Source organism: Nymphaea colorata, chromosome 11 (assembly GCF_008831285.2).
Source record: "Nymphaea colorata isolate Beijing-Zhang1983 chromosome 11, ASM883128v2, whole genome shotgun sequence".
NCBI lineage: Eukaryota > Viridiplantae > Streptophyta > Magnoliopsida > Nymphaeales > Nymphaeaceae > Nymphaea > Nymphaea colorata.
Window position 1 is genome coordinate 7754379 of NC_045148.1, and position 24084 is coordinate 7778462.

At 37.7% G+C, this 24084-nt stretch overlaps 2 protein-coding genes across 2 annotated transcripts; one reads left to right on the forward strand and one right to left on the reverse strand.

Moving 5' to 3' along the window:
- The first annotated feature begins 6474 nt into the window (after window positions 1-6474).
- LOC116264753 (uncharacterized) lies at window positions 6475-6955 on the forward strand. Its single transcript, XM_031645129.2, has one exon. It carries the CDS (start codon window positions 6556-6558, stop codon window positions 6760-6762), a length of 207 nt encoding a protein of 68 aa, XP_031500989.1. The 5' UTR covers window positions 6475-6555; the 3' UTR covers window positions 6763-6955.
- A 5863-nt stretch (window positions 6956-12818) lies between these two features.
- Window positions 12819-23782, reverse strand: LOC116264908 (putative E3 ubiquitin-protein ligase RING1a). Its single transcript, XM_031645365.2, has 10 exons — window positions 23393-23782; window positions 23233-23275; window positions 17062-17120; window positions 15159-15240; window positions 14873-14993; window positions 14704-14745; window positions 14037-14609; window positions 13707-13814; window positions 13372-13599; window positions 12819-13279 (listed from the first exon to the last, which is right to left on the reverse strand). The coding sequence occupies exons 1-10, from the start codon at window positions 23772-23774 to the stop codon at window positions 13232-13234; spliced, it is 1686 nt and encodes a 561-aa protein (XP_031501225.2). The 5' UTR covers window positions 23775-23782; the 3' UTR covers window positions 12819-13231.
- Window positions 23783-24084: the final 302 nt, after the last annotated feature.

Here is a 24084-nt window from a genome sequence, read left to right on the forward strand (position 1 = left end):
AGGGATGTCGATGGATTGGATTCAAATTATATATACACTTAACTGTATGCTCTTTTAGATATTTACATATCCATGTTCATATTTGGATTTACAAATAAAGAAAAGTAATTATATCTGAGTCCAAACTAGAAATCCGATTTCACAATGTGAATCCTATGAATTTTACATTCATATTTGAATCCGAATCAGAATTTTGAATTGAATCTAGTAGATTTTCAAAATGTAAGAGCATTGGATATATGATATTCATTTAAAACTAAGTTCAGTCAGAATCCAATTCTGGCCAGATGTTTATGTATATCAAAATTCGAATTCGATCAGATGACATTTCTTAATCCTATCTGATGTTTTAATCAAATATTCAATTTTTTTCCTTCTCCAATTTATTTTGGAATGATTTAGTTGAATATTTGATCCCAATCAGATTTATTGACATCCCTGACCCTAACATCACTGCCCAACTCTATATGCACTAAGACAAGATCACAAAAACGTGAAACTCCGACGTTGTCTTCTTGTTGGACCTGGTGAGCTAGCAGCTAGTACGAACTTGCATCTTCTCCATTAATAGTTGATCAGATCTCTTTCTTAAATTGTTATACATAACCAGCTAGAAGAAGAAAAGAAGAAGAAGATGAAGAAGAAGAAGAAGATTAAATCGGTCTGAATGATGAGAAACACCAAATTGTCTTCAATCACACCATTTTTTTTTTTACCAAATTCTATATATCCTGAACATTTCAAACAGTCCAAATGCATCATCTCCACGTAAAATTGGAAGGTTTCGGTTGCATATATACTCAATAACTCATGCTGTCCACTTCCATTCCAATCAATCGATTCAGTGCACCTCAATCCGATATATTCCTACAACAATGGAACACCAGATCAAACACTAACCTCCATTAAAGGCTGCACATGGACTTGGCACAAGATTGCGGCAGCCGCCTTGCACATGGCCCTGATTTCACAAATATATAGAGGGAGAAAAGTGATGAACGGTGCTAGCTAGTGCCCATTCTATCAAACACCATAAGTGGAATTGACCAGTCTTGGTGTGACTGCTTTAATGGCGGTTCATGCAACTAATTCATGTGGAATATAATTATGAATCATCTTTGAAGCCATGCATGTGGATGTTGGCCATGGCAGGTTATTGAGAACCATGCATGATGCTTGTGCCCAATGGTTCATTGGATTTGGACCTGATCCATTTGTTGGCCACATCACTTCATGCTTTAATTGCCTTTTGGTGTCTACTGCAATAGTGAGTTAGAAATCGCTCTCTTGTGGGCTTAAACATTGTGCCCTCTTGGAGTTCTCCGACTCCATCAATTGCCACACTACAACAATTTTAATTTTAAGTATAGCAAGTGGCAAGGCTACATGTGGTCTGGTGTGGGTAGGACTGCACACGACGCCGAGTCAAGCCTGAGCTTTGCCAGATCGAGCTCGAGTCGGCTCAAAAAACTTGAGCTTGAGCTCGGCTCGAACTCAACTCGAGCTCCTTATAGCAAGCTCGAGCACAAGCTCGACTATACGAAATCGAGCTCGAACTCGACTCGTTGAACCCGTTTAACTCGTTTAAGCGTTAACTCGTGTAAGCATTAATTCATTCAACCCATGTAAGTGTTAACTCGTTTAACTTGTGTAACTTGTCAAACCGGTTTTGACAATATTATATAGAGTATAGTGTCGAGTCAAGTTTATAAAACTCGAACTCAACTCATTTAATGCTTCAAGCATCTTTGTAAGTTCGAACTCGGCTCGTTTATAAATGAATCAAGTACTAGCCGAGTTCGTGCAAGTTCGAGTTGAACCCGAATTGGCTTGGCTAGTTGTGCAGCCCTAGGTGTGGGTATTGCCCCGCATTAGTCGGTCAAAATTTCTTAATGTACATGTCGTTGATGCACCGAATAATTTGTTCATTTATATATGTTGGAGCCCCTTAAAATTTAAATTTCCTTCAATTGAATTAAAATTCTTTCAATTAGTGTTCTTTAACAAAAAAAAAAATTGTGGCTCTGCTGATCAATATGGCACGTCGAGGGTTCTTCGCATAGAGTACTCCCCACAACCGTCAGCATTTGTTATATGCCAAGGCCAGCATTAATCTGTCGGCATGTAAATTCCCAACGCTTAAGACCATTGGCATGTGAATTTGCATTCCCAACGGCTTTTGACGTTAGGAATTCTCATTTAATTTGCAACGTTGAAGGGCGCCGTTGGGAATTCTAATTTGGAACCGTATCAACTTCTTTTCAGCTACGGTTTGCACCGTCACTAAACATAATAACCGTGGCTAATGTATGAAGATTCCCAGTGGTATTAACAGACAACCAAATATCTTACCATGCTTTCTTCACAAATATTTTAAAGTATGAAGACTCATAGATAGTCTATCAAGAATCAGTTTGGATTATGTGATCCATGTTTCCTCTCATGAACTTTCATGCCTGTAAATCTCAATTTATTCTTCATCAAGAAAGTTATATGTATGTAACCCTGTGTACGTATAGATTCATGAATCATAATGACTTGCTATGTCACCGTAGTGCAGGGTGCGGGAGCCGGAACGGCACATCCCAAAAAATGTAGGTGCGACAATAGTATTTTTTTTAAATTTATTATATATATAACAGAATAAGCATATTATTACAATTTAGTTATTAATGTATATAACATACTTGAATAATTGTATTGCATAGAAAAATATCAAAACAACATATATTATATAAATAATTTAGTAATATGACATTCTAACTGGGCTCGGGTGTGAGTCGAAGCTGCACCCCTGTCCGGTGCGCACTCGACTCGATGCAAACACTGGTGTGGCAGTAAAATTGAAGAGTCCGGTGACTTAGATGACTTGAAATATGAATTACGTTAATTGTTTTATGCCCTTTTGTTAATAACCTTACTGGCGAGTGTCTCTCTCTACCTTAAAATGTCCATTTTAAACATTATTGTATAAAATAAAACAAATAAACGTATAAGAAAGCAATCACAAAGTCCATATATATATATATATATATATATATATATAACGTTAGTCCTTCTTATTGCATGCTCTGCAAATTCTTCGGAACAGCATGGAATACTAAACGCTAACACCAGTTATAACTAATGTGTTGATGTCGTTGAACACTCTGTTAGTGCATCGTCCGAATCTAATTCCGAATCTAATTCCTTTGCAAACCTATTGCTGAGGGCAATTTCAATTGTCAACCTGGGTCTGATGTGGGCATCACATGTGTTTCAAACAAAGTCTAGTTTCACTTAAGTCTGAGCATCGGGCCAGCTCGGTCTAGCAGTGCTGATAAGGAGTTGGGCTCGGGCTGGCCCGAGCATCACATGTGTTTCAAACAAAGCCTAGTTTCACTTAAGCTTGGGCATCGGGCTGACTTGGCCTGGTAGTGCTGATAAGGAGTTGGGCTCGGGCCGGCCCGACACGTAAAACCCTAACCCGAGCCAGGCCCAGGCCCGGCCGAATTAAATTAAAAAATATATGATTAATTAAAATATTATATAAATATAATTAATCATAATAAAATATTATAATTATATATAAAAACAATAAACTATATATTTAAAAAATATTATCAAGTCAAACCGAGCTTAGTCAAGTTTTTTTTGGGCCCAAGTCCGGCTGAGTACCGGGTACCCGACTCAACACCTAGCCTTAGTTTCACTTTCACTACAACACTATTTTTGAAGGGCTAGTGTGGGTGTTGGCCAACACCAACCACATTGTAGCTCCGCTATTGTGGGAAGCATAACCTTCTTTATCACATCCGGGCGCATGTGCGGATTGTGGGACCAATTAGCCTTACAACTCTAGCTTTCAGTCCACATATTTTTTAGTTTGTTCATGAGTGCCAGTGAATCAAATTGCATCAATGAATTGATTTATGTGACCAGGTGCAAAACTCCGGCCGGCCACAACTGATCAAGTGTATTAATCTAAGAAGCTACATGCGCGGTCAGGTCCACTCCATATTAAATCGGGGTTCCTTTCTCTACATGTTGGCAGTGGGGGATATGTCGGTTATACTTACTTATTCATAGAGCAGCTGTAGACCAATGTTATCTTTTAACCGAATGATGAGTCAAGCGGACGATGAGTCCTAAGCGCAGAGGTGGAGCTAGAAATTTTTCATGTGAAAGACCGGATTAAATTTTCTAAATGTTGACACGGGCCGAAATATCTTTTTTCAAAATTTTCATATAAAACAAGTAAAATTTTCTAAAATTAACACGTAATTGTAAAAAAAAAAAATTGAGGTAAAGTCAGGGCCCATATAAGCCCCCTTTTGGCTTTGCCCCTACCTAAGAGTAAAAATGGTCTGCCTTGTGAATTATAGTGAAAGTCGATCGACATTGTTCTTCGGCTGAGTTGGAGGATTAATCTCTCTACTGGCCGAGCAAGAGTCGAAGCTTTCTTCCTTTTCCTTCCACAGTTACATATTTTTTTTTGCCTGAACTATTTAAAATGTTCATGCAAACCAAAAACTTAGTGGTGAAGCCAGGATATTTTGAGATCATGTTAATGTAATTTTGAATTCTTTTAATGAAATTTTTGATAGTCTGGTGGTGTCGGCAGCGGCCCGTACCAGCCCCTATGTATCTCCATCATACAGCCAGGGTGTTTAGGAAAAAAAAGTTAAAAAAAGGGGGGGAAATTCCAAGAAGTAAGTTGGACAGTGTCAAATTTTGGGAACATCTGAGAAATGGGAAAACTGTATACCAAGTTCATGAATATTGTATGCCAAAGTTCGTGAACTAAACGGATTTCATGAACTTAGTCATACGATCCATGTGGGCTCCAACGTCCCAAGTTATGACACTGACAAGTTTCACATGACGCGAAGGCCGGAAACACTTGGGTCGAGTTATGAGAGCTATAAATAAGATCCGGAAACGAGGTAAGGTCCGTACCGAGATCCATAACCGTTTTCTGCCTCCAGCCTTGCTGCCATTACTCGGGCAGCGGGCCGAATTTATTGTATCGGGTATGGTGCACCATATCCGTTTGAGATTGAACCGGATGGGGTCGACCAGGGCTTTTCAAATATCGAAAAAGAAGTACCAGATCCGGATAAGGTAAGTAGACAACCCGGATCCATATTGAACTTCTAGGAGCATTTAATGCAATGTGCTGGTGATGAGAACCGTAGCTGGTGTTTTTATGTCCCTTTCCGGCCCGTTATTGACCTGTGAAAATTTGTCTTGCAGTAAAAGTTAGAATTAAAAAAAATAAAAAATAAAAATATGTTTGCTGAATGGAGCAAAAGGTTTGTTATTTTCTCAAATGTTATAAAGCAAACGAAAATTTATCAAAAACAATATGTTTTCTTTTTAAATGAATGAATAATATTTCAAACAAAGTGAACTATGTTTCTGGTGAGCAGGAGGTTAACAATTCACGTGTACAAAAAAAACTTAAGCCTTCTTCATTTTTCTTGCCTCTAGGGTCATGAACTTGTTTGAATCGACCAAAGAAGAAGAATTTTATAAGAACAAGCCATTTAATGAGCGGGCAACATAGGAGATGAACCTGACCACCATGTCTTATGAAGACTGTGCCGCCTGCCCGCCATGCTCGGGTGAACAGGAGGTCAACAATTCACGAAGGCTTCTCCATTTTTCTTGCCTTTAGGGTCATGAATTGTGTTTGAATCGACCAAAGAAGAAGAATTTTATAACAACAAGCCATTTAATGGGCCGGCAACATAGGAGATGAACCTGACCACCATGTCTTATGAAGATAGTGCCGCCATGCTCGTGGTCAGACCAGCCATGAATAATTAAAGAGCTTCGCTTGTAGGTCTAGATCCAGAGCCAGTGTACCTATTTTGCGGGCGAAGTCACTTCCCTTTCTTTATCTTCAAGGTCCAAAGATGCTTTTAAATAGGTGGTTTTATGATGCACCATTTAACTCCAGTGTGTCAATCTAGCCTTTGGGGGCACGTACTCGCTTTAAAAAATGGATCTACAAGAAGCAACAAGTAAAACATGAGGTTTGGATCAACTTGGTGCAGCTAGACTTATTTTCTATCTGGATTTGCGATTCGGATAAACTTGCTACTCAATATTGTTTAGATTTAGATTTGGATCTTTCTCTCATGAGTTTTGGATTTGGATCTCATCATGGTAACAATTTCACCCACATGGGGATGGAAACTGATTAAGACGTAGGCCACATGGGCCGGTTCCTCCCATACGCTTCAACTTGAATGCCTGGAACCAACCCAGACCCGGGCAACGCATTCCGGATCCGGACCCACCGTGTCTATTTTAGTCGGTTCCACTCCCCTGGCAGCGGAACGCGACCGGATCACGCACCAGTCGTGCCTTGCGTACCGTCACGCCAACGACGAGGATTCGGCCACGTTTACGGTCGAGAAATAGAAGCCGTTGATCGTCGACAAGGAGCTTCTTCCCTCCCTCCTTCCTCTTCTATATAAGAGAGTTCTGAGCAGAAGAGTTCAGCCACCAAGCTCAGAGGAGCGAAGAAACGTTGAGGAGGGAGAGAAAGAAAGAAAGAAAGAAAGAATGGTGTTCTTCTGCTTCTTGGTAGACCAGAGGAGGACGATGGAGAGCAGCAAGCCTTTGGCCGGGCTCTGCTCGAGGTGCGGAGCAGGAGCACGAGTTGCAGACATGAAAACGTCGACGCGGTTCTGCAGCGTCCCTTTCTACTCCCGCTCCTGGAAGGCCATCATCTGCTCCTTCTGCGGCGCCGTCCTCAAGTCCTACGCCTGAACGGCCGCCGCTGCGGAGGCCGGCGGCGCCGCTGACATCGTCATTCGACTGGCAGTCGCGAAATCTTGGGGAGTTTCCAAAATGGAACCCTTCATAAATGTAAAAGTATCTTCGACGGTGAAGAAGCTCTTCATTAATGGAAACGAAAGTTCGTCTTCTTCGGAAGGTCGATCAGATTTTTGAGTTCATCTAACTCATTCCTGTGTGACGGTTGCCTTTTTATTTAGTTGGCAAAGAAATGTTGATGGCGTGCGATGTTCATGAGTGCGTCTTCTCTAACCTTGATGATTTTCACGATTCAGAACTTGAGTCGCGTTTGATCTCACCGGGGATTTGAAATCCCTGTGGATTTCATTTCAGCATCTACTCTAATATGGATCTCAAATCCATGCTATAGGATAAAAAACATGGATTTGAGATCTGATTTGGGAGTGGTGCGGTCCGGATCTGAGATGAGCATTATACACAGGTTTCTCTTTCTTTATATATATATATATATATATATATATATATATATATATATATATATATATTCACACTGCTTTTGTGAAACGACATTGCGTGTGTCATGATTTCATATTAATTTGTGTAGTTGGACAACACGGTTTGGACCCGACAGACCATATTCGGGCACCACCTTGATTATAAAGATTCTTTGCATTGAAGAAAGGGAAAAAGAAAAAATAAGGTGAAATGTTTTCATAGGCTAACTGTTGGGTTATGTTTGATTATGACATTTTTTATTTAATGGCACTGCAACCATCAAGAGATCTAAAGTCATAAGCATGATGAACCTTCAACAAGGAAAAATAAGTGTTTAGTTTCCAAGGAAAGTGCATGCTCCCAAACGCCCCTAAATGTATTCCCATTCATTGATCTTCTAGTTAAACTAAATAAATGAAAAAAAAAAAACACACAAAAGAAAGGGTAGTCTCAACATGGGTTTCTCTTAGTAACGGAGACCTGTTTTATTTATTTTTCATTTATTTATTTTTTATTTTTTGCAAAATGTTACAAGAGAACCAAGTTCCAAACAGTCGCAAGAAGTAGGCGTTGTGGGGAAAAAGGAAAATTAATTTCCATATCCTCCTGAAATTCTGGAAGATTATTCAAACTTTGGCTTCTTGAGATCACATTCAGATTTAAATAATAACATAACTCGGATTCAGATATACATAAATATCTGATCAGATTGAATAGCTTATATCCAATGCCCTTCCATTTTCAGCATGATTCAGTTCAAAATTGAGATTTGGATTCTGATGTGAATGTAAAAATTGGATTAGAATCAGATTCAGATTGTGAAATCGGATGTTGGATTGGGATTCTGTTTTGAATTTTCTTTTTCCATATTTAAATCTGAATTCGAATCTGAACTTGTAAATATCTGAAAAAGCGGATATGGTTAACAATATACCTCATTCAAATATTTGACCTGTTAACAACTTTAACATTGATAGGCAAGGAGGGATTAAGCCATACATGGATTCACTTTCATAGATTGTAATTTATTCTAATTTGAATAACAAGATGAACAAATCAATTTTATAAGTATGGAATATTTGTATGCTTTAAACTATCAATATCACCTTCATATAGCCATATGATTAAATTTTACTGCATCCATCCACGATATGGCAGTAAAAAAATGAGGAATTTAACTAGGCCATCTTGTGGGGGGGGTAAAAAGGAGGTCATCAAGGAAGGAAGAGAAAGGATTTCCATTTACACAAAAATGGGGGTCCGATATATGAGGCCAACCATCTTTAAGATTTTGCATGTTTGGAATGAGGAAAAATTTATCTCTGTGCATTTATTTATGCCTACCTTGATATTGAATATGGGCACGTGAAGTCACTTAATATGACAGCCAAGGTATTGTGAGCATGGAACATTTTTTTCTCAGTGCTTCCATTTTCATTTTCGATCGGCTCAGTCACGGGGTGGAGTCAGAAATTTTTTATGAAATGAGCCGAATTAAAGTTTCTAAATTTTGATACGGATCGAAATATCATTTTTCAAAATTTTTATATTGAACAAACAAAATTTTCTAAAATTTATATATAAATTTTTTAAAAAAATTGAGGTGGAGCCAAAGCTCATGCGGGCCCCCCCTTGGCTCCGCCCTGGGCCCAGTCATAGTTGGCAAACTCGGCGAGTCAACCTGAAACCCTTGGCATTTCGGTATCATATGAGCCCATGCATCAAGATGGTCAACTAGTCCTGAGTTGGTGTCTAATCACTTTCATAATTTCCAAGTGTTCTTCTTTCAATTTTCTGATGTACATGTCAAAAATATTCATAGTTGGCAAAATCGGCGAGTCAACTTAGCAACCAGGGGAGTTGGTATAAAGTCATACATCAAACTAGTAATGTAGCTGAAGAAAAAAAAAAACTTTTTTATGTTTTTTTTTCTTGAAAATAAGAAAGATGTTCATAATTTGATATTTGGCAGGAGAAGATGGATTTGGTGGGGGTTCATCCAACTTAAGCTAAGTTATGCAGACAAAAGAAAGGAGTTCTCAGAAAAAATGCTTAGGTTTTGTCAAAATCCAACTATTTCATCATGGTCACAAAAAACGTGTTTTTTTTTAAAAAAAAAGAGAAAAATGCAATAAATAAGTCAGCCGTTTAAAACTTAAAAAAAATGCTATTTTTTATTATAAAAATGTCAAAACGAAAAACAGCACGTTTTTTTGCCTTTTTTCTTTTTATTTTATTTATTTTTTCACATTTTTTAATGTCAATCTGCTTATTTTCATTTTCTAATTTTTATTTGTTGGAAATCTACTTATTTTTTTTAGTTCTTTTCTATTTTTTAGAAATTTGCCGTATTTTTCTCTTTTTTCAAACTCGTTGTATTATACTCGAGAAAAAAAATCTCACCGCTTAATACACCGGAAAGTCTTTTGTGACTATGATCAGAACTAATTGAACCAGGTTTAGTTTTGGACTTGGACTTGATGTCATTTCCTTTAAATGAATACTATAGCTAGCTTAATATCTGAAATTTACTCATACTAGGATCTGTGTATGAGTTTTGATTTAAGTTAGTTTGAACTGAACTCACGAGATAAAATCTTCTGAAAACTGAATCTGACTGGCTGAAAATCTAAGATTTGTTTGTATCTGGATCCGGACCTTGGTCCGGATTTTGAGTTTGGTGAACTATGACTCTTGCATTCGTACTCAAATAAATTTAATGAATTAATATGTCCATGTGCTAGGTTGAACTGGGTCCAAAAAACGAAAGGTTGTTCATGGTGGCCCAATATTATTGGCATAGTCACAAATAACGTCTCGGAACTTTAAACGACGAGGTTTTTCTCTGTATAATACGGCGAACTTGAAAAAACAAGAAAAATACGGTAAATTTTTAAAAATTTTGAAAAAATAAAAATGAAGGAAAAATAAAATAAAAGAGAAACTAATAGCACAAATATCATATAGCAAAAAAGGGTAAACAAACTGAAAAAATGCGAAAAAACAAGTTTTTTCATTTTTCACATTTTTTTCAAGAAAAACGTGAATTTTTAAAGTTTTAAACGGCCGTTTAATTTATCGCATTTTTTTAAAACAATGTGTTTTCTGTTACTATCGAATATGGATCATATAGCAAGTCCAGGATGTGGCTCATATCTCAGATCTGTATGTCTAAGACATCAGGGGTTGTTCAAGATGAGATGGGTGTTGGGGCCACTCAAATTAATCTGCATAGAAATCTTTCCTCGGTGGTATAGATCCATTGTGCATTCCTTCCTATCAAACAAGCTCTTTAAGGTCCCTGAAGGCATTGGCGCAATGAACAGGGCGGGGCTGGCATGCGGCCATCTTCTTTTTGAACTTTCGGAGTATCACAACATAATAAGAGAGGGCGCTGACATGCAAGCTGAAGCATAGAAAAAACATCACTCAAGACATCGAAAGCAAGCCTGGTACCCTGAGAGGGGATGAGGGGAAGGGTGGGGTCTTCTACTCTGTTAATGAGCGTAAGGTCACTAGTTAGGGGAATTATAGAAGAGTACTTTCTGATTTAGTTTGTAATAGTTTTTATACATTATTGTGCTATTTGAGTGCAAGTATTTATACATCATACCCAACGATCTAGTAAGTAATGCAAATGTTGTAATGATCAACAATCTGGTTGTTTAGATCTTTTTTTTTTTCCACTTGATCGAGGTCCGACGCAGATGGTTTTTTGTTTATACGTCGAATAAAATGTCGGAGTGCAGCCAAACTTGAGCCGAACAACCAATAAGTATAGCCTTGCTTGATGAAAGTGCTTTGTTCAAAGGCAATGCATCAGGTTCTCATGCCGGAGGCCTTCGCCCACCCCTTAAAGATGTGAAAAGTTCTTGTCAAATTATGTGTTTTAATGGCCAAAGCAAACACTAGTATGAACGTCTGACTGCTATGATCTTCATTTCTCTGAAGGAAAAATAGAGGGTCTGACGATTTCAGCAAGTTCATTTACGTTCCAAAGCACCAAAAGCCTTTTGAAGTCGCTCAGAGAAAGAAATGTTAAGAGTGATATATATGCTTCTTGATAGTCCACTTGATTCTTTCTGGTTGCTGATCACAGACCAGAGCATACGTCCTAAGAGGTCGTCTGATGGCTACTGAACATGCTGGAACAGAAGAGGTGTGTGTTCCGTTTAATAAAATGTGCATCAAGTGCTGTCTGCAAAACAGCTCAGACAGGGCGGATGGCAGAACAGGGGGTATATAATGTGAGTATGAAGTCCTAAGCGATGGGGCTCGAGAGCAGATCTGCAAATTTTGTAACTCCATTTGGTTGAGGACTTTCGCCAGCAGTCACATTGTTGGTTTTTTTCATCTCTTGATGAATTGTCTCTTTCTTTTGTTTAAGATTAACGACAGGTCGAGGGCCATTTCTCAGCTGATCATTGTATGTATGTTCCATTTCTCATTCCTGCTCTTCTACATTTACATAATAAACAACGTAAAGATATCATAGAATGGTCTATCTGCCATGCATACTAAATTTTAGATCACAGGAAAGGGAACGAGTTTTATTTGCCATAATGATTATTTGAAAGTAGGTTTCATGTATACTTGACCTTGCATGAGTTTCCAATCGTTATAATCAGGAAGCAAATGTTTGTGTTTATTCATTCGCAGCTCTGTGTTTTGCTTGATCTGTAAGCAAATGCATCTGTCAGCAACTTCTCATGACACCCTGAAAAAAAGAAAAAGTGGCTCGTGACACCCTGAAAAGGTTAAGCCTTCTCCCTTTGGTTTAAAACGAGGTTCCAAGTGAAGCTGTGTTTTGTGTATGTTATGCTTCAAATCTTGTGATCGTAATTACTCTTTGGCAGATGAATTCTTCTAACTGATTTCTGACCAATTTGGATCAGAGAAATTAACTTTAATGCTAAACCAAGGAGAACCTTGTCGCAGAGAACTTGGCTCTTGAAGGTTTCATATCTACAAGGATCAATCTGTTCACAATGACCTCGTACAAGCGATTTTTTAAGGAACTTGTCATCCTTTCTCGCTCCCAAAAACAGGTCAATATCAAATTGAAGTCGCCTTACCACGGCTGGCAGTTGCTGCCACCAATAACTTTATGCACTTACTGACTATTTACAATGACCAATTTGCGTGGCAAATTTCAATAACTTTCCTTGGCAATTAATAATCACAGTTATCCTCTGTCATGGTCCTAAGATTTATTTCATGAATTCATGCAAACTGAGTATTTTCTTTGAAGTAGAGGATGATTGGCTTCATAATCATGGTTAGTGGATGCAAATATAAGATCAAAGAAACCTGAGAACTAGGAGGTACTGCTGCAAATCGGCCGGATGATGAATTGTTCAATTTTTGGCAGCAACCTACTTGATCCAAATCTGAGTCTACATGCATTTAATGATCCGAGTCTATTCATTGGCATCTTTAGACCTGAAATCACAAGATGTTACCATGACCGACATTGTGTTCCAGCATGAAAATGTTGGTCTCGTCCAATCACAATCTGAATGTGGTAAATTGAGGGCAAAGAATCAGTTTCAGAAAGAGCTGTTCACCCAACATATGACGCACCTTTTTTTCTTAATTCAAGCTGATGTAAAAATCCAAAAGAATTACTACAAGAGTCTCCATCTTTCATGTTTTCCTTGTGAAGTCATGAACAATTCAAGGACTCCATACCAGTAAAATTATATAGTACCAAAGTACATGAACCTGCACATTTAGTGTATTTCCTTAGTACAACAGGAAAACTGGTAAAAAGCTCATATGAAGCAAGCTTATCCAACATGAGACATACTATAGCTTTAATTAATGGTGCCCACCATTGCCAAAAGTTACATGGTTTGGAGTTCTTCCAGTGTTAACCTTTTTACAGCAGTCAGCAACTGGAGGGCGGCATCAGATATCCTTCTTTTGAAGGCTATGTACAAATACGACTACCAAGGACACTTGCTGAAAGGGAAAACTAACACAATCATGGTCTTCCATCAAGAGCTGATGATTTCTGCCGATATACCAATACCTACCAGTAGGAGCAGTGCAGCGGTTACCTTAGAGCCCAAAAAAAGAAAGATGGTTAAAAAGAAAAAGGTGCAAAAACAAGAAAATATTTACCATGTCACCCTGACTACTAGCATAATTAGTGTAGATTCCTGCTAGAGTTTCTTGACTTCCCAAAGTTTCCAGCTTCTCCCCCGAAAAGTCAAATTTGGGGTTGAAGTGCTGATTAGTTGGTGTTGATAGATCAAGCCCTGGTCCCAACTGATTGATGACCTTACTTCCAGATTTATCAACCATTATCTCCAGATCTTCAGCTTGAACAGGTAACTGGAGAGCAATGAACTATAGACCAACAGACAAGCAATTTTAGAGTGTTAACCTTAGAGTGCATTTGTTATAATAATTTTATGAAATAATTAAAAAGAAACTAATATGGCAGATCGATTTACCTGGCACAGATGGTTCACAGACAAGGTTGGTCGACAACATAGATATGGCTGTTGCAAATTGGGAACACACTCTTCATTCCAGGATATGAGTAAGAAATGTATATCAAACTGCATTTGCATAGGAAAACTTGATCATGACAAACATTTAATGGTGCTTCTCTCTCTCTCTCTCTCTCTATATATATATATATATATATGTGTGTGTGTGTGTGTGTGTGTGTGTGTGTGTGTGTGTGTGTGTGTGTGTGTGTGTGTGCGTCTCTATATAAAGCATCATCATTTGGATCCTTTTCAGAAAGAGGTGTTCACCCAGCAAGTTTAGATGTATACCCCATCATCATTTTCCTCTGAACTTCTACTCACAAGGTAATCCATAAGCTTTGACATGCGGCTGCATCTAGAAAACTTACCATTTGATCCACTCACACTACCATATCTTGTATGGCTTCTGATACCTCCCCCTCCCCAAACAAGAACTTCAGGATTCCCACCTAACCCTGGAGAAGCACCAGTGCTTTCTCTACTAACTTCCAATTCATCATTTTCATCACATGCAGCATCTGCATTCATAGAAGTTCTCATAGGTGAAGAACGAGACTGTCCAGTCCATCGTTTAATCCTTTTCTGCCTGAAATCAGGAGAAGGGTCATCTGCAGAAGATGAATCTTTGGCACCCTCATTGCCATTTGCATCATCCTCATCCTCATCATCAGAGGCTGCTGTATTCCCAGTTTCATGGTTATTCTTACCCTTTCCTCTCAAGTAGCTGTTTTGTCCATGGCCACTCCGATAATTTCCATGAGCTTTTCTTGCAAAGGCTGCAGCTGTTGCTTTTGCTGTGTTGCGCCTTCTAGCAAGTGCCTCTGATTGTCGACGAAGCGTCTGAGCAATAGATGCTTGAATCTATAACAAGAAAAATGCCAAGTGAGCAGTGTCACATGGTACTGTCACATAACGTTACTACAATTAATATGTGCTGGTGCTACTCATACACAACCTGCTTATTTCGGGTCTTTTCCTCTTCATGAAAGGCCAGCTCCTGAAATTGTTATTCACCACATGGTTTACATGAAAAATAAATTATTCCATTAATTGAAGTGCTGTTAAAAAAAATGAGGATAATAAAATTATACAAAGCATATTTATTACTTCATTCTCTCGAGTACCTCTTCCTCATATTTATCAATATCTGGGTATATGGCTGCTATTAGAGCATCATAGTTTGGATCATCTCTCAAAGAACGACGGCTTGCACAGTGTGTACGACAGGCAGGACACTCATTATTCCTGCAGCAGATTTCATTTATTGTCCATTACCCATTTAAGCAAGAAAATTAGAAAATATTCACATAGTTTATTAGTATTTAATATTGTTCTTATCTTTTTGAATGGCAAAACGGAAAGGCATATGAATACTTCAGTAGAAAGATTTTAGTCTATTTGTGAGCATACCCAAGTCTCATTGATTTGTCAATGCATTCCCTGCAAAAGCGATGCAGGCACTCCATCACAGTTCTTGTCTTCCTTATGATCCCTGAGGGAAAAAAAAGAAAAGCCAATTTTTTCATAATTTCTTGCATTTCAAACCAGCTCCATGAAAGAAATTGGTAAATCTCAGCGCAATAGAAATAAGAAAAAATAATGGCCAGACAACTGCTGGCTCAGAACTTCAGAAACTACATTCCTTAAAGAATGTTCAGTTTGATTCACTAACAAAAGTGAGCTGGAACCTAGTTACTGCAGAGCATGATGTCGCATTTGATGTAACACAGGTAGGACTTCACGTTTTTCTAATGCTAGTGCATCATGCATATCTTGACACCACTTCATAAGGATTTTAAAGTTCTGATGGTTAAGCAAAAACTCATGAACAGCCTAATATTGCCATAAACATGCCTAAGCAACTTTGGAGATCATGAATTCAATCCATATTGCAGCTATGTACCCGTGTCGCCAGCCGTACCTGTATCTAAAGTGGGTACTTGGACACACTTGGGTACTTTTAACTCAAAACTGACCCAAAGTACTAATTTTACTTGATTTAATTTTTTTCTAACTTTTCATTCTGTTTTTTAGAGTTATTGTTCATTAACATATAATATTTTTGTTTATATCAGTTGTTTATCTAAATGTCGCTTTCATTTTGATTTTTGTGTGCTATTCTGCGTATATATATATACACACACACATTGCCATACCACATTTTCTAAAATTACAGTGTTTTATACCTGTATCTCCATACCCATGTGACTTAGTCTACAACCTTAGAACATTTACGAACCTTCTGGAAAAGGAACTTAGCATTGAAATTTACAAGTCAAAACAATGTACTGCACATTATGGAAAACTAGGGATGATAGAGGAATCGTCCAAAGTTTGTGCATATAATCAATGCCCTTTTTATTTGTCTGATTAGATAAATTTCATGGTTACAAAGGACTAAATAACAACCTTCAAATCAAAAGAGTAACTTCTAAATAGTATAACAAAACCTTCTAAACACTTGTAAGTGTTTGCAATTCCTAATAGGCCCGATCTGCTGTAAGTGTTTCATATCAGGAAACCTCTACTCCAAACCAAAAACTAGCTTCATCAATGTCTTCTAAACTACTACCTCTTAATATTTGTTAGCTCTAAATTCTGTTAGCAAGTACATTATATTTCATAACTAAACTTTTAGTGACAACCTTATCCTTACAAAAGATTTGATTCATTTGAATCTCTACCACTGTTGTTCACTGCTGAAGTTACACTTGCAAACACTTCTCAGTGACTGAGATTCCTAATAAGCCTGATGTGACGCCAGTGATTCAGACAAGGATAACCTTAGTCCAAATGACAATAAACTTTGTAACTGTCACCTTAAAATCCCAATTCTTAATATTTTTTTGCTTAAAATGTTGCCAGTCAGCACATTGCATTTTCATAATTACTTAACGGTTCTAAACCGAGTTTCTAATTATTGTTCTCAATGTTAGATGCTTATGTGTCCCTTGAAATCCTAATTCTTAATTTTTTCTTAAGATCTTGTCAGCGTGCAGCACATTGCATTTTAAATTTAACTGCTTCTGATTACTTAACACTTATAAACTGAGTGTCTATTATTTGTTTCAGTGTGAGATGTCCATGTGTTATTGCTAAGAATTTGATTGGACAAGGGCACGCACATATAGAGAACATTCAAACCGGACAATGGATCATACACATATTCTTACACTTGCACATCTCTCATGTCATATCAGGAGCAATTTCTCAAAGCCTCATCTTCAAATTCATGTGTAAGACACAGTTTCCTAGACAGCCTGGTTAAATGTATCAACAAAGAAATCTTGTTTTCTTTCATAAATAGTCATACCTAGACAGATGGGGCACTGTACCTCCTTCCGTATGTCTGACAACTTTACAAGGACAAATCTGCAAGTGAGACAATAAAACAAGAACGTTACCACCATGTCAAATTTTTGCTGTTTATGCTAGCATAAATTCCATGAATCCTAGTGGCCAATTTCAATTCTGTGTTCTCTATAGACCATGAACTTGGCTTTAAGATTATACTTAAAAGAGATTTCACATGGAGACAGATAAAAGGAATCGGTAAACGAAATTGCTTTAAGAAAGGTTAAGCATTCAGCCACCTAAAAATTAAGAAGCTGTCAATTACATACCCAAACCAAAGAAACTAGCAGAAGCTACTAACTAAAATTGTAAAAATCCTCGAACATCAAAAACAACAAATTGATATACTGATTCTGTGCAACATATCATATTTTTTCTGACAGTGCAACATTGCTGATGAGAAAAAACTAAACAAAACTATGGTGAGAACAGAATGGTAATCCATGTTGATGTGCTTTATCTCTTCATGAAACACCACTAACAGCCATATGCAGAAAAAAATAAAGGGCACTTTTCAAAGAAATATAGTACATAAAAACCTAATGGCTAAAGCAGCTAAACAACCACAATGACTCCATGAATAATGAGTTAGTAATTGAGAAACATGCTAGAAAGTCAACAGAAAATCATATGGAGGTTGCTTGGTAGATATCTTGCCTACCACCAATACTTTCTTCAACGCTACATGCATCCACTTGTCAAATGAAGTAGAAAATTAGAAGAGTGCTTTCTAAATGCAGCCCTTTATATATACTACTTAAAGGGAGAAATGAAAGGCATGAAAAAGACAAACACAACATACAAGAAATTAGGGATAACAACACAAAAATTCGCCTAAACTCTTATCAATTTCTCAAAAAATTTTAAAAACTTTAACGTAAAAGAGGTAGTTGCATGATAACATCACATTTATGGCAGGATTATGCCCCAAATTTTTTATATATTCGGCAAGATCTGATTTTGGGTTAACCTGGTTGGGCTTGTAAGAAGTTTGAAATATAGATAAAAACCTGAATTCTTGAAATCTCCTTCGGTGAGTGCAACCCTCAACTTTCTCAAGAAACGAGTATAGATATAACATCTATACTTTACTTACAAAGGAAAACCTCCCAACAGTTGAGAAAAACAGTGCACCACCAAGGCACTAAAGATTGCTGTTCAAAGTTCAAACAGCAAAAACCAGTCCTCAAGAAAGGCACTAAGGCCTAAAAGAAATGATCCAACTGAATGTGAAGAAAACTTTATTAAATGGAGCACAAGAGAACGTAGAACAGCCTTAAGAAAGGCTACATTACAAGTGGACCCAACTGGTCCTTATATAACAAAAGAAAGAGCTGTCACAGGAGCCAACAGCTAGAAATATATCAGGGGTTCCAGCATCAAATAAATGCAGAAAAAATGAAGATAAATAAGGGAAACAAATACAAAGAGAAATAAAGAATACAAATATGTCCTATGTATCATTGTATATACATATATAAACTTATATATGCAAAGAACACATATGAATACAGTTTATATAATATGCACAACTGAAATATATACAAGTACATACAAACAACATTATAAACCCACTTTTCATTGACAAGGAGGTTAGCATTAAATCATGTCACTTAAAACTGCATTTTTGTCACTAACAGGGCCCTAAAACATCACAATATATACTAAACAGATTACTGCTTTGTTTTATCATCAAGAATGGTCTTTAAAAGGTGAAGATATAGAATTAAACACAAAGAAGAAATCATAGTCCAAACTTTGAACCTTATAGTTCACATACTCCTTGACACAGCAGAAACAAATATCATATGACAACTAATGACGGTACCCTTTTCTATGACAAAAGATGTTCAATTCACCCTCTGCCTTGTCTAGAGCCATGAAATTATCATACTTTTCAATATTTCAGCTACTTCAGCAATAAAATTATTGTCGAAAACCCCATAACAACAGAATTTCTCTTAATTCTAAAATAGTAACACTGATGTAGAAATTGTGAAACAAAATCCAAATATTGATACTCAAACAAAAATCCTAATCGTCTGCCGCACAGTTCCAAATTCTGCTACAAACCCATCTATTCTAAAAGTTTCATCCTCATGATCTCTAAGAGTTGTATAAGACATTATCTTCGAAATCAACCGCCAATTGGTAATGTTTCAAGAAGTATGACACGTAACATGAGGAAAAGGAGTTGACCAACAGGAATAACGTCCAAGCATCAAACTACAATTGTTGATATTGAAGGGCCTTGCAATCATTCCAAAGAGAACCATAATTGCTATGGTTCCTGCATATTAAGGCCCAACACTTCTTTGAAACCATCTTGGATGGCCATGCTCCAGTCACCTCAAATCACAGCTGTTTGATGATAAATGAAAAAATTATTCACATACATGGACTATATGTGACCGTCGAACAAGAAAAAAATGATAAGCTGCAAGAAAGAAAGAAACCTGGAATGTGGACATTTTTCTGTAGAATAGATCAAAAAAATAAATAAAGCCCCAAAAGTTGCAGTTTTTTAAAATATAAAAATAGCTTAACGAGCAATCACAATTTCTGATAAAAAGGAAAAAAGGAGGGAGAGAATACTTCAAAGCAACATCATATGAACAAATGGCACTTTTGAGAAAAACTTTGGAAAGCTTGAAACATGAAATTCCTCATGAGAGACAAGTGCTAATAAAATTATAAAACTAAAAGATTCTCAGATACTCACATATAAAAGGAACTGTTATAGCCAATCCAGACAACACTGGCTATTGTGCAGAACACTATAGCTATAATTGATAAATGGCACTGTAGAATGTCATGCATCCAACTTACAGGAGATCCTTTCAGAATAACCTAGCAAGTAGCAACTCCTTTCCATTTCAGAGTAGCTGCATACTCCAAACAGCAATCACTGCCACAAAATTTACCATTCTATCCCTCTGTCTTTCAATGTAAGAAATCATGTACTCAGTCACTAGAATAGCTTCACATAACATACGGGCCTTATTCCTATTATGTCCTAAAAATACAAAAGCCAATTAACACCTATCTGACTCAAAATTTCATTCATAAACTTCTCCCAGCCATTGACAAGGATCAATTTAGCTAAAGTTATTTTGTTAGTAGTATATGATGCATTATTGGTGTCAAAACATTGTCCAAAGAAGAATGGAAATGAAAAGGAGACAGAAATGAAAGTTAGAAGGTCATCTCAAATTACTAGAGCAACTGGGAAGGAACAAGCATGTAGGAAGCAACATGAGAAACCATTTAGGAAGTGATATATGAAATTTTATAAGAACCAGAACAGAATTGAAATTTCTGATGGAATTATGATTTTTAAGGGCAATGAGACTCCCAAGTGGAAGCCAGACATGAGATTAGGTTGATACTTCTAAAAGAATTGAGATTCTTAAACACAAAACATAGAATTCAAATTCTGATTTTCTGTCCCAAGCACTGCAATTCCCACTATGGCATGTTAGTACTCAGCATTACATGTAGCAGAGTATAACCTTATATATATTTTGTGGAAGAATGTTTGGTCAACATTCTCATGGTTTTAGACCAACCCAGGTACTAAAGAAACTCAAAAGTCATGCCCCTACTTGCCCTATTCCACAAAAGTATGTTACCAAAACATGTGAAACATGCCTATTGATGAAGCTCTTCCCAAATAATCAGTCTATCGAAAATCAACATAGAATTCTCATCAGAATTTCAAAAAAAAAAAAAACAGACATAGCTTGTTATTCAGCTTCGAGGATAGGATTTGTTGTGAACCTCCAAAGAATGTCACAACTTTCAGATTGCATGTTCATAAGATCTATAATTTTAACTCTCTTATAATTAAATATCTGTTGTTGCCAATATTTTGACTATACAGAAGATGGTAGATTGTATACAAATGACACAAAGTTTATTAGGGAAGAGCCAATTAAAACAGCTAGTTGAGCAAGCTGTTAAGCAAAAACAAATGCAACAGGTGTGACATCCTTGTGCAATAGCTAATGCTCTTCTATAAGTAGAAGAGTAGAAGAAAAGTCAGTATCAAGGCAAACATAGCAGGGGCACTTGATGCAAAATATTGCAAAGCATAATGAAAGGAGCAGGAACTAAACGACTAAAAAACTGGAAGTTTTCCTGCCTAAAAATGGAATACTGATGTCTTGAACAGAGACTCTCACAAAGAAATAATTATTTAGTAATTTGCGAACAGAATGGAGACCTAGAAAGTTCCCCTGGGAGTTGCTGAGATATGAAAATATGTACCTCTCTCCCCCTACCCCCACCCCTCTACCTACAAACTTAAACACATGTTTATATGGCCATATATGCAAACAAAATGGATCACCAACACCATTCTTGGTGAGTTCACAAGGTTTTCCTAGGAAGCTTTTAAGAAAATACAATTTTTCTTCAGAAAAGAACGAATGATTTGAAAACTAGAAGGGTAGTGTTTTAAAGTTATGAAAGGCTTTGTATGTTTCTTTCTAAAATAAAATAACATAATAAGATTTTTAAATATAAAATAAACAAAAATAGAATTCATAAACTTTTAGAATATACATAAAGAATTTTTGTCCAAAATGCAAAAAAAAAAAATGAATCACACTTACATTGAAATATTATTGAAATGTACAATATCATGTGACATTTTGAGAATACAAAAATATTTTTCTAACATTATACTGTCTACCTCCCAAATGATTGTGTGTGTGTGCCTGTGTGTGTAAAGAGAGAACAACAAAATATATATTTGCTTAGGCTCTAACGCCAATAAGCACCACAGGGTAGACCTGACGTTTGCTTTATGGAGCTAACCACCCAAAAATTGGATCTAGTCACTGTGACATATTTTGAGTCAAATATTTACTGCGTTATCATTTTTAATTATTTTTTAATAGTTCTAATTATTTCTACCGTGTTAAAACCTAAAAGCTTCAACTGTTGAGACGGTAAAAAATCATGACTCAATTTATTAAGATGGATGTGTCATAAAAGCGGCTCCAAAATTCATGTCGGACAATAGTGGCACATGTAGATGTAGGTAAATCATCTGAAAATTATCCGCAGGTAAGATTTGTTTGAAGACTAGAACCAATGCCTATCAAAAGTACATCTGCTTCCAGAAAATTGTATATGGTCAAAAAAATGAAGCATAAATAACATTTCACAACGACTATCCTTAGAAGAAGAAAAAAGAGAAGAAAGCAACCAGGGGCAGCATGTGCCTGCAAAATCATGGAACCATGCATCGGACTACCATGGAAAACTAGTTGCTTGGCCAACAACATCGGTAACAGTGCCAGCACATGAAACAGCATAACAGTTGGTCTGAATGAAAGAACTGTGAAAATAAAATTTGGTAAGAAGTTTGTTCCGCATAAAGCACAGTAGCCGGCGTCAAGGAATAATAGATGACAATGATCTGGTCACGTTCATTAATTACTGAGAGATTAGCAATTTAGCATGCTACAAGCCTGATCGATCATTTCTCATGCCTCACATGTTTGCTCTGTCTGAGCAAGAATCCCAAGTCCAACATCCATGGACAAGAAATAGCGTGCCACCAAAATATGAAAGGCGATCAAAGGAGAGCAGAAATCAGGAAAAGTTATTCCCCTTGACATTAGAAGTGGAAAATCCTGCACAACCTTCTGGGTTAAAAGTATACCACCACCACTGTGCGGTACATAGATCCACATTGCTAAGGAAGACAGCGAAACATGGCAAACTATTCACTATAATGACCGCCCAGCAGAGAACCAACTGCCGCGCGCTAAAATCAAAATGCGGGTTGTTCTGCTCGATCGATATCGTAGATTGCAGCAATCTCGAATGTGCATACTACCACCATCAGAGAAGCACCAAATTCTCGAAGTCGCCAACAAACTGAGAAAGAAAAACGCCAGGGATACACGAGTACAAACGAAAACGCCACAACTGAGGGGGAGAACTTCCACGTCGAAAGAAAGCCCAGAAGTACAGCGAATACTCATCCCAGAGATGCAACGTAAAATGTGAATTCAGAGAGAGACGAAGATCGTCACGGAGACGGAGGGTGAGAGAAAGCGACCACGAACCGAGGAGCAGAATAAGAAGAACGAAAAGAGGAAGCACAGAAACGTACTCATCTTTCTCGCCGCTGCTGGACGAAGGGCTGCCCTCCGAATCTGAGGCACCAACAAAGGAGAAACAGATGAAGGTAGCAGAGTGGCAAAAAACGGAGAACATCTTTACGAGCGAAGACCGGGAAAAAAAAACCGATGGGTCGTCGCACGGGGAGTTACCGTGGCGTTCTGCTTCCTTCTCTTCCGCTTCTTCCTCCGCCACCACCTCAGCTTCTCCTCCTCCTCCTCCTCCTCCTCCTCCTCCTCCCGCCCCTTCTCCTCCTTCCGCTTCTCCTTCGTCACCTTCATCATCTTCTTCTTCTTCTTCTTTGACGGCAGGAGACCCAGGAGAAGAGTCGTCCTCGTCCGAAGCGCGCTTCTGAGCAGGCATCTCCTCGTCCTTCTCCTCCTCCCTCGCCGCGCCAACGAATTGGGTCCCCGAGAAATGGCTCAGGCCGACGCTCGCTCTCCTCCTCCTCTCTCTGAAATCTCTATTTTGCGTGTGCTGCATACGATAGTTCGGCTGCTTCGGCAATGAGACCGCCGACGACTCGGCACGCATCTCTCTCCCCCTTCCCATCTTACACACCATTGTAAGTGAACGACTCAAAAACTTTCCCCTGATTATCGAATAACTTCAAAAAGAAGCCCTGCTAGAAACGCATCGCCAAGTGTGGAATCTCGGGAAATACCAAGAAATTACCCTCAGTTGATACAGCTGACATGATCCCACCAAGGACTTGACCCATAAACATTACATCAATGTATCCTCAAATCGCTGCGTTTGTTCGGCCAGGTTGAAAAGTCGGGACCAGTGCGGAGCTCAGTTGGTGAGGCTTATTAACCTGATCCAGTTTATCTTTTGAAAATTG